Source organism: Garra rufa, chromosome 7 (genome assembly GCF_049309525.1).
Source record: "Garra rufa chromosome 7, GarRuf1.0, whole genome shotgun sequence".
NCBI lineage: Eukaryota > Metazoa > Chordata > Actinopteri > Cypriniformes > Cyprinidae > Garra > Garra rufa.
The window spans coordinates 44,271,006-44,282,263 of NC_133367.1; the positions used below are offsets into that span (position 1 = coordinate 44,271,006).

General features: G+C 35.5%; 1 protein-coding gene and 1 non-coding gene across 3 annotated transcripts; one reads left to right on the forward strand and one right to left on the reverse strand.

The window, feature by feature from the left end:
- The first annotated feature begins 297 nt into the window (after nucleotides 1–297).
- Nucleotides 298–8,686, forward strand: LOC141338647 (interferon-induced protein 44-like). Of its 2 annotated transcripts, none has more exons than XM_073844248.1 (8): nucleotides 298–363; nucleotides 4,654–4,953; nucleotides 5,059–5,110; nucleotides 5,195–5,393; nucleotides 5,496–5,654; nucleotides 7,464–7,635; nucleotides 8,121–8,221; nucleotides 8,328–8,686. In XM_073844248.1, the coding sequence occupies exons 2-8, from the start codon at nucleotides 4,689–4,691 to the stop codon at nucleotides 8,493–8,495; spliced, it is 1,116 nt and encodes a 371-aa protein (XP_073700349.1). In that variant the 5' UTR covers nucleotides 298–363; nucleotides 4,654–4,688; the 3' UTR covers nucleotides 8,496–8,686. The 2 variants fall into 2 exon arrangements, with proteins under 2 accessions (XP_073700349.1, XP_073700348.1); XM_073844247.1 differs by having other exon boundaries at nucleotides 5,056–5,110; nucleotides 8,328–8,685.
- A 1,565-nt stretch (nucleotides 8,687–10,251) lies between these two features.
- trnag-ucc (transfer RNA glycine (anticodon UCC)) lies at nucleotides 10,252–10,323 on the reverse strand. The gene has a single exon. It is a non-coding gene; the product is annotated as a tRNA-Gly (tRNA).
- Between the last annotated feature and the right edge of the window lie 935 nt (nucleotides 10,324–11,258).

The following is an 11,258-nucleotide window of genomic DNA, read 5'->3' on the forward strand; positions in this document are numbered from 1 at the left end:
CATCAAAGACCAAAATATATTTGTGCAATTTTAGAGGTTGTGCAAAACCAAAACAATGAAATTCCGCCCTGACATGTGATTGGTCAACACGGTTGTGTTGAAACATATTAAATATCACTTTGCACAAACATCAGTAGGGATCTTCTGGACTGCAACAATATGCGACTTGTCAAATTAACTATTAAATTAACATGAAATGTTTGTCATTATTTTATTGTTGCTGAGTTATATTGGCTTGTCCTTTAACAATAATCTATGAAATGGCAGCCCTCTACTGGTCAGTTAAACATACACAACAAACAGTACTTTCGTTTTCTCAGTATTGAAACTCTCACTTCCTCGGCTCTCTTTCACTTTATTGTTGTAAGTATGTTTAAATTTGATTTGCATTGAAAGTTCCTCGCATAAAATAGCACGCTAATCGTAATTATAACTCAGGTAGTGCACTATTTAACGGTTTTGAAAGTTTAGTAAGCGCGATATAGTCAGTGATGCAAACTGGTCACATCTCGACTCCATAAAAGACTTTACTGAGGTAAGTTTTAATGCTGAAAGCCAACAAAGTAAACGCTGTCATTTGATTTGCATTGACCTACTTGCGTTCCTCACAAAAATATTAAAACTCGTAATAACTATCTGCTGAAAAAACAACAAACAAAGCAAAACAACACAACACACAATTAGTAATGGTTTTACTGGTTATACTGGAGACGTCTATTTGACGTCTGCATTTACATCTGCACACTAAAAAATGTTGGGTTAAAAATAACCCAACGAGTAACCCAACTATGGGTTGGTATAGCACCTTCCCATCTGTGGGTTATTTTAACCCAATGAATTGGGTTAAAATCCAGTTCAGTTAAAAGTGACCCAACAGTTGGGTTAATTATTAATTATTATTTATAATATATTATAATTATTATACTGCTTTGTTTTCAGATACACATTTTGTTTATTTAAATATGCAAAACAATACATTTTTAAGAAATACGTTTTGAAATGTAAATGTTTTAAGTACAGCAAATCCATAAAATAAGTGTACAAGAATGTGTAAAAATATAATTCAAAGCACACAAATGTGCACATACAACTGACATTTTCAATTTGTACACTGAATTCAAAACCAACAAATGTGACTCTACATAATACAATTTGACTCAATTATTTTGACCCATACAATGTATTTTTGCCATGCTACTTACGATGTGTATCAATTCATATTCATTTATATCAAAACATACACAAATGTGGACATACAGTACACAAATAAGACAAACATAGACCTTTATCAATAAAACAAAAACAAAACTTCATAAACACAAAAATTTAAACCTTAAGCAATGGTAGATGGTGATTTCAGTAAGTTAGCTACATTTCGCCACTGATTGTTAACTTTAGGTTACTGTAATGCATCTCTAAACAGTTTAGTTTTTCTGGTAATTTTTATTTACTTTATTACTGCTAGCGAGCTAACAGCTAATAACGTTAGGTTATTCATTTACAAACGAGCTCATTCTCCGGAGTAGTTACAATAATACGCTGAAAAATGGGAACTATAACTTTGTAAAAAAAAAAAAAAAAAACATTCAATTTTGCATTTCACGTTTCTTTTTATAAGTATAATGTTGTAAGAGTTATCAAAACCCTTACCTCATACTGATGCAGCAGCAGCAGCTTCTTCTGTCGTCTGTCAGTCACTTGTCGTCCGTTAAAATTTGAATCGTCGCCGCGGGAACCAATTTAACCCAACGTTTTAGAAAATAACCCAACATAGTGACCCAATATGTGCAACCCATCTATTGGGTTAAACAAATAACCCAACGTTTTTTTTTTTCTGTGTGCAAGACGTAGTTTGCTCATCTGCGATACGTCTATTGTACGTTTCCTATCAGATGTCAAATAGACGTCTATTAGATGTCTTTAAGATGTTTATGAATTAGAATGTATGTGAAACTGACATCTTAAAGACGTCTGCCAGACGTTTATACACAGCAGATGCTTTCCAGATCAAGAGATCTTTAACAGACATCTTGCAGACATGCCTGTGCTATCTTGGAATGGTTTTACTGGTTATATTGGGAATTGTTTCGGTTTTATAGAAAATGTAATGGTACCTGTGGTCTTTCTCTGGTAATTTGCCACCTTTTGTTGGTGGCTTGTTAAAACCACTAAATCCTAATGGCATATGTCCCAAAATGCACTCCTGGAAACCATTTTTAATGGTTTTAATAGTTAATAGTTGATGGTTTGTAATGGTTGTAATGGTTTTTGTAGTGGAAACCACTACAGAATATCCGTGATGATTTTTTAGTTTGTTTGTTTGCTTGTTTTTTTCAGCAGGGTTATACCCCAGATAGCACACGCATGTCTGTTAAAGATCAGTTAAAGATCTTTAACTGTTAATGTCAGTTTTACATGCATTCTGATTCACATTAACATCTTAAAGACATCTAATAGACGTCTATTTGACATCTGATAGGAAACGTCCAATAGACATATTGCAGATGAGCAAACTACTCAAATTCAACTTGAGTCTCTGTTACTCTAGGAGAAAGCTATACATCACTTCTTTGCAGTGATGCCATTGTGTTCTTTGGGCCAGATAGTAGCTACCCAGATACCACACATATGTCTGCAAGATGTCTGTTAAAGATCTCTTGATCTGGAAAGCATCTGCTGTGTATAAACGTCTGGCAGACGTCTTTAAGATGTCAGTTTTACATACATTCTAATTCATAAACATCTTAAAGACATCTAATAGACGTCTATTTGACATCTGATAGGAAACGTCCAATAGACGTATTGCAGATGAGCAAACTACTCAAATTCAACTTGAGTCTCTGTTACTCTAGGAGAAAGCTATACATCACTTCTTTGCAGTGATGCCATTGTGTTCTTTGGGCCAGATAGTAGCTACCCAGATACCACACATTTGTCTGCAAGATGTCTGTTAAAGATCTCTTGATCTGGAAAGCATCTGCTGTGTGCAAACGTCTGGCAGACGTCTTTAAGATGTCAGTTTTACATACATTCTAATTCATAAACATCTTAAAGACATCTAGTAGACGTCTATTTGACATCTGATAGGAAACGTCCAGCAGACGTATTGCAGATGAGCAAACTACGTCTTGCAGATGTAAATGTAGACGTCAAATAGATGTCTCTGAGATGTACAGTTGCAATCAAAATTATTCAACCCCCTTGACTTGCAAGACATTTTGCTGCAGAGAACAAAATTTTGTGAAAACAATTTAACAAAGGCATCAGTAAACTATTAAAGAAAGTTTATTAATACACATTTGAGTAATTCTGAGAACGTTAGTTGATGAATAATGAAAACAATCGAATTGGCTCAACCCCTATTATTCAACCCCTGAAAGTAAATTTGGTGTAGAATCTTTTATTCTTTTAAACCATCAATAAACACTGCCTGGAAGTGCTTAGATGCTTCTGTCACCTTTCTGCTGCAATCTTGGGCCATTCCTCCCCTGAAAAAGCTTTCAGATCACTGATAATCTTTGGTTTTTACTTTGCCACTGCTTGCTTCAAATTCAACCATGTATTTTCAATCAGAATTAAATCTGGAAACTGAACAGGCCACTTAAAAACATTCTATGACTGATCCCTGAACCAAGCGTAAGTAGATTTGAACGTATACTTTGGGATGATTGTCCTGCAGGAAAGTCCATTGATTATTAGCTTCAGACTTTGCACAAAAGGCATCACAATGTTTGCCAAAATGGTCTTTAATAAATCAATGATATCCTTTGTATGGTCATGTTTTCCACTTCCTGCTACAGTAAAACAACCCCATTACAGGACTGGCCCACCTCCATGTTTGATGATGGAGATATAAGCTTGGTCTTTTTTGCACCAGACGTACCTCTGATCCATACATCCAAAAAGTTCCAGTTTGGACACATCACTCCATAAAACATTCTTCCAGAACTCCACAGGTCTATCCAAATGAATTTTGGCATGTTCAAGGCAGCCTTTTTGTTCTCCTTGGTCTTCATGTAGTTTTAGACTTTCTAATAGAGCAAACTATTTCTTCTCTATTGACTTTGTGTGAGCTTTGATCACTTTACCATATTTGCTACTCACCTTCAGCACACGAATGGGCTAAGAGTATACTATGTGTAACACCCCAAGCTAATTCCATTTTTAATAAGTTTGTAAAGACAATTTTGTAACTTACCGTAAAAATAATTGTCTTAAAACAGCAATGTTGAATAGGGGTTGAATAATTCTGACATAGCTGTGCTATTAAAAAATCCTATAACTCAAAAACATTACATTGTATATTGACATTATCACTTTTAATATTCCAGTATGTGTGCTATCAGGGGTGGATATGACTGTCTCCTATTGGAAACGTATGACCAGTCATGAAAAGGAGAATCAGTCAACGACAAACACAGTCTGCTAAGCATCTAAAGTCTTGTATCAAGCGAGATGTGACACAGTATTAAACATGCCTCTGTCCCAACTTCTATGGAGTCTGTTGCAGCCATCAAAATCAATATTTGTTTATGTTTACCAGTGAAAACATTGGATTTTTTTTTTGTACTCAATGAGGTTATATGATATTTAGTTACTTATACATTTCATACTGCTGTCTGTTGCACTGACTTGCATTTGCCCTGATTTTAGGAATATCTGCAGAACATTCCCTTCTCTGATCAAGAATGGCATTCAGCTTTGGTCTAACCACATCTTCAGAACCCAAATCCAGCCCAGCTGCAGTATCCCTGTTTGCTTTTCCAGCCGCATCTTCAGAAACCAAATCCAGCACAGATGCAGTATCCATGTTAGGTTCTCCAGCCACATCTTCAGAAACCAAATCCACCATCGGGCCTCCAACACTCACTTTTACTTCAGCCGCACCTGCAGTCACCAAATCTGATCGCAATAAGCCTAAAAAAGTGACAGTACCTCAGTTCTCCCTTGGAGGTATAATATATGTTATACATAAACAACAAATACTTTTAATAAATAATATAAATGAATAATAAACCACTGTCCACGTAATAACAATTGGTTTTTATACTTCAGCAGAGCTGTCATTCTTACTGGAAAATGAGTGGAGAAAAATGGAGTGGAGTAAAGAGTAAGCAGACCCACCACTAACACAGGACTTTTATAACATCCAAGTATCAAATGCCTTCAATGCTGACTTGCTCTGTGTGTTTAGAGTGAGAGAGAAACTGATGGAGTCTGTCAGGACATTTAAACCAGCCAGTGAGGCTGTTACCGAAGCCAGAGTTTTGCTGATCGGGCCAGTTGGTGCTGGGAAGTCCAGCTTCATCAGCTCTGTCCAGTCTGTCTTCTCTGGGCGGGTCATCAACAGAGCTATGGTGGGCTCTTCGTCCTCCATCAGCTTCACGAAAAAGGTAAACATGACTAGAACTCGCAAAAGCAGTGTGATCAAACAGAATCTGGAAGGATTCTTTTTCTGGAGTTTCTAGTGGTCTGTTTTCTTCTGTGCTTCTTAGCTTCGCTCGTACAACATTAGAGGAGCAGGAGAGGACGCTGATGAACCCACGGCTCTGGTCTTGTGTGACGTGATGGGCGTAGGTGAAGGAGAAAGCACTGGACTCACTCTTCACGATGCGCTGTCCGTCATTAAAGGACACGCACCAGAGGGACACCAGGTACATTTAAGTTGATTAATAGGACATTAGTGCATTTAAACGTACAGTAAAAACAGACAAGTGTGATTGACAGATAGATTTATAAGATAGCATCGAGGCCCATTCACACCAAGGACAATAACCATAAAAGTAAAGTTTTAACAGGAACAGAGGGTCAAGTTTGAGCATTTAAAGTGACAGGTGACATAAAAGCCATGAGCTCTTATAATAAACAGAGTGTTATTCCATGATCTTCCATGTTGTCTTCCATCCACAGTGGTGTAAATGCTAATATAGTTATTGTTATCGACCTTGGTGTGAAGGGCCAATGCATGTGCCAGTATATTTCACAGTTCATAAATGTATATATTATTAGGTTGGCCTGAGAAAGCACAAATTGCCAATTGGCTGCTTTGGCTGAGTTCCCAAGCTGGTTTTAACGTATTTTGGCTAATTTGTAGCTGGTCAAGCTGGGAGAACTGTTAAAATACCAGCCATGCTTAAACCAGCTAAGACTAGACAACCAGCCTAGGCTGTTCTGAGCTGAATCAACTGGTTTTAGCTGGTTTAAACATGCTAGTTACATGCTAATAACAGACTATTCATTCTAGAAACAGACTAGCAATTTGCTAGTAACTAGCTAATCATGCTAACAACATGCTAGTAACTTGCTAACCATGCTAGAAACATGCTAGTAACTTGTTAATCATGTTAGAAACATATTAACAACATGCTAGTAACTAGCTAATCATTATAGCAACATGGTAGTAACATGCTAATCATGATAGCAACATGCTAGAAACTTACTAAGAATGCTAACAACATGCTAGTAACTTGTTAATCACGCTAGAAACATGCTAGCAACATGATTAGCATGCTTATCATGCTAACAATACGCTTATCATGTTAGACAAGCTAATATGCTAGAAACTTGCTAATCATGACAGCAACATGCTGGTAACTTGCTAAAGATGTTAGCAACATGCTAGTAACTTGCTAATCATGTTAGAAACATATTAAAGCATGCTAGTAACTAGCTAATCATGATAGCAACATGCTAGCAACATGACAGTAACATTCTTATCATGCTAACAACATGCTAATTATGTTAGACAGGCAAATACCATGTTAGTAACTTGCTAATCATGACAGCAACATGTTAGTTACATGCTAATCATGATAGCAACATGCTAGTTACTTGCTAATCATGATAACAACATGCTAGTAACATACAAATCATGATAGTAACATGAAAGTAACATGCTTATCATGCTAACAATATGCTAATCATGTTAGACAGGCTAACAACATGCTAGTAACTTGCTAATCATGATAGCAACATGCTAGTAACTTGTTAATCATGCTAAAAACAAGTTAACAACATGCTAGTAACTTGCTAATGATGCTAACGTGTTAGTAGCACCCTAGCAACCAGCCTGAGTACCACCTTTAGTACCCTAGCAACTTAAACTATTTATTTAAATGTTCAAACTTTTAAACTTAAAGCTTTTACAACTACCTCAAACTTTCAGACTAGGCTTTCTCAAGCCGACCTTAAAGTTTGTCTACAAACTTTACTCTCTCGGTAAATATATACCTATATATACTTTAAGGCGATTTATATTTTTTAAAACATAATATTATTTAAAACAATACAGTCTTATCTTTTTAAATGTTTTCACATGATATAGTTAGCAGCAAGTTTTTACTTCGCTGTAGAACATTGAACATTCTATTTCTAACAAAATTACAAGTATTTTTTAGTGAACTCTTAACTCAGTGTTGACAAAGTGTCTGTTCTTGTGTTAAAACATTGCTTTGTTATTGTAGTTTAGTCCTGAGCAGCCAATTTCAGCAGAGACTGTGGGCTTCGTAAAGAAACCAGGCACTAATAATAAAGTGCACTGTGTGGTGTTTGTGATAGACGGCTCGAAAGTCGGTTCATACGCCAAAAGCTTTGGCGCAACCTTCCAGCAGCTGAGAGAACACATCAGCAACTTAGGTGAGTTGTGCTTGAATAACTAGCTTCTGAAGAAAGCGTTCTCACAATGGGAAAGGGCTGAACATAACCACAAAGTCTTTTAAAGAAAGTCCACTGGTGTGAATGCTAATATCTTTATACTTATACTACCCTCCAAAGGCAAAGTGCAGTAACTACACATTTGTTCAAAATTGAATTAAGGCTTAAAATTGACTTTGTGACAACTATTTTGTCTTGTGACAAAGTCTCCTGGTTCAATTTTGTCCTGTTTCAGAGAAACAAGAGTGTCAACATGTTTGACTAGCTGGTGTAAAAATGTTAAGGCTTTTTTCTCAGTTTCAGTGTTGGCGTAGTTACTGCACTTTGCTTTTGGAGGGCAGTGTAGTTCCTCTATAGTAAAGGAACAGGTCTTTGATACTTCACTTATAGTCTTTAGCCATGTTTTATAATGTTATTATTAAGAAACTGCAACTATTAAAAATCAGACCTAATTTTCTGAATTGCAGGTGTACACCAGGTGGCAGTACTGACCCATGTGGACCAGGTTTGTAATACTACCAGAAGTGACATTACCATGGTTTACAGGAGCAAGGCTATTCAGCAGGCGGTATGTCATGCTTGATTGTAGTGTTTACATCTGAATGCTTCATTTTGCGATGTTCTACTGTCTATAAGCATCATGTGATTCATTCTGTCTTTACGGATCTCTCTAGATGGTGAAGGCTGGAGAGCTACTGGGAATGGCCACATCCTACATCGTCCCAGTGAAGAACTATTGCTCAGAGCTGGATCTGGATGAAAACACAGATGTTCTTCTGCTCAAAGCTGTTGATCATATCTTACAATATGTCAATCTGTACTTTCAAGACAATAGCAGTTAAAGCATTACAATGTGAATTACAGAAGTGGCCACAATGAGTTCATACCAGTTTTGTTCCATTGAAATGTTGATGCCAAAGCTTGTATTTCTTTACTTTTCTGGTGGTTTTAATTGTATTTTTATTAACAGCTTTTAATTTTTTTTTTAATTTGTGCTATTGATCACCATGAAGGTTTGAATAAAGCTTTGTTTTTACTAAAGTTAGCTATTTCTTGACTCAAACCTGCAAAAGTATTATATGACATATGAACAATATAGTCATGATAACAATATTTTTGTCTAGTTGTACTTTTAAGTATTTTATAATATTCATAGATTTTACACCTAAGGCTTATTTGAGAACAATATTAGCATCCATACCCATGTAGTACCATAATGTTCCGTTATTTTTGAGCGCTTTATTATCTTTGTATGTTTTTATCCTTCATCAGCCAAAGAAAATAAGTTCTGAAAGTACACTCTACCAGTCAAAAATTTTAAATGTTTATTAAAGAAGTCTCGTCTGCTCACCAAGCCTGCAATTATTTGATCCAAAGTACAGCAAAAACAGTAAAATTCTGAAATAGCTGTACTATTTAAAATAACTGCCTTCTGTTTCAAGGTATTTTAAAATGTAATGGGATTTCAAAGCCTTCAGAAATGATTCTAATATTCTGATTTGCTGCTCAAAAATCATTGCCCTATAATGGAGTGTCTATTTACACCAAGTGCAAATGGCCCGCCTCGTTGGCAGAGGCTATTTACAACAACTGCACACAGCAATGTGTGATTGGCTTGGTCAAAACTACAAAGTTTGGCTTTATGACGTCAGCTGCATTGGTGCAGATGATAAATCGCGTGGTTTGATCTTTTCGATGCGAACGACCCGAGTTCGAATCCCCCTTCTGGTGAACTTTTTTTTATCCCTTTTCAAATTTGTTAATCATTTAATAAATTGAATTAAAACTATAATTTACACTCAGTACGTAATTACTGCATACTGTTTCAATTTACTACAATACTGATGTGCAGATAATTGCATCTATTTTGCTATAAGTATTAAAAATATCAGAAATTCCTCAACATAGTGCGAATAGAATCTATTGCTATTTACACTAAAAAGCATCTGTCCTTAAGAAAATATGCTATTTTCACTTAGTGTAAATAGCCTCTATTGCTGTTTACACTTAGTGCAAATAGCCGCTGCCTTAGAATTTTCTTTGATATAGAAAGAACAGCATTTATCTGAAATAAAACACTATAAATGTCGTTATCATCACTATTGATAATTACTACAGATAAATGCTAATCTTTGGATATTTCTCTTCATCAAAGAATCCTTAAAACTTAAATATTGATAATAATAATAATAATAATAATTGTTTCTTCAACAGCAAATCAGAATATTAGAATGATTTCTGAAGGATCATGTGACGTTGAAGACTGCAGTGATGATGCTGAAAATTCAGCTTTGACCACAGGAATAAATTACATTTTGAAATATATTCAAATAGAAAGTAGTTATTTTAATTAGTACAAATATTTCAAAATTTTACTGTTTTGCTCTACTCTGGATCACAAAATGCAGGCTTGGTGAGCAGAAGAGACAAAATCTGATCAAATCTGATAGTGTAATTCTAAAGGTGTCGTTTGTCCATCGTTATAACTTTAAAACTATAAGCTTGTGAAATTAGAACGATTATTAAAACGTTATAATTATAGTCGTTGGTGTGAACGTGCTTTTACATACAATTATTTAGCGTAAGAAGAAAAAGAGTTGCGTTGGCCGGGAATCGAACCCGGGTCAACTGCTTGGAAGGCAGCTATGCTCACCACTATACCACCAACGCTCGCTGTTTGAATGTAGAATTACAGCTACCAGATAGTCAACGACAAAATCAGAGGAAACTGAAAACCATTATAAATCTCGCAAAAAACAATGGCGAATTGTAATGTTTATTCAAAACATGCCATTTTAGTGATTATTCTAATGTGTTTTTGCGGGCGGGTGGTCAAAGACCTCGTCGAACTTTAACAAAAGAATTATTATTATTATTTTTTTTACAAAAAACGTTATTTGCTATAAATCCCAGTGATTGATTCCTGATATACACACAGAGCTATGATGCAGAATTGTGTACAACATTATAAAAATACTTATCCAGCTTTCACAAACTATGTACACGAGAAAAGATAAATCTACGCATTTGCTTTCTGTGGGTTACATAGTTACACCAGTAGATGGCGGCAAGTGACTGTGTTTAAAAGTGACTCTGAACCGATTCCTTGAGCCATTCAGAGTAACTGGCAATATAATGCAAAAACAGTGTTGTTTTCGAGCTGATAGTCTGTTACATAAAGAAGACATACAAGACCAGAAATGAAAAAAACAAAAAACACTTATCTAGAAAAAAAAGATGAGAAAAATGCAAATATTTCTTAAATACAGTGTAGAGTGTACAGGGCAGTAACTTTACTTGTAATTTAGTTACCGTTTTTGCAGTAACTAGAGTAACTAATAACTAATTACAGTAATAAGATTACAGTTACCATCCATAAAAGAGGCATAAAAAGTTGCTTACTTTTTTATGCCTCAATCCCACTAATTACTAATTCCTAAAATTAATTGAATAATTTCCATGGCTGTCATTTGTGCATGTATGCATGCGGTGTCCCTAGTGCAGATAGAAATGTTGCATTATTGATTCGATTTTGTCAGGAGAAACAGATGATCTGAACACTGTTGTGTAAGTTTCCAGCAAACACAGAACATTTCCCTAAAGTT

Bases quoted from the DNA above. Each gene is read 5' to 3' on its own strand.
- LOC141338647 (XM_073844247.1), top strand. From the start codon at position 4,689: ATGGCATTCAGCTTTGGTCTAACCACATCTTCAGAACCCAAATCCAGC. The intron at 4,954-5,055 runs GTATAATATATG...TTTATACTTCAG, and splicing joins ACCTCAGTTCTCCCTTGGAG to CAGAGCTGTCATTCTTACTG. The intron at 7,636-8,120 runs GTGAGTTGTGCT...TCTGAATTGCAG, and splicing joins AGAACACATCAGCAACTTAG to GTGTACACCAGGTGGCAGTA.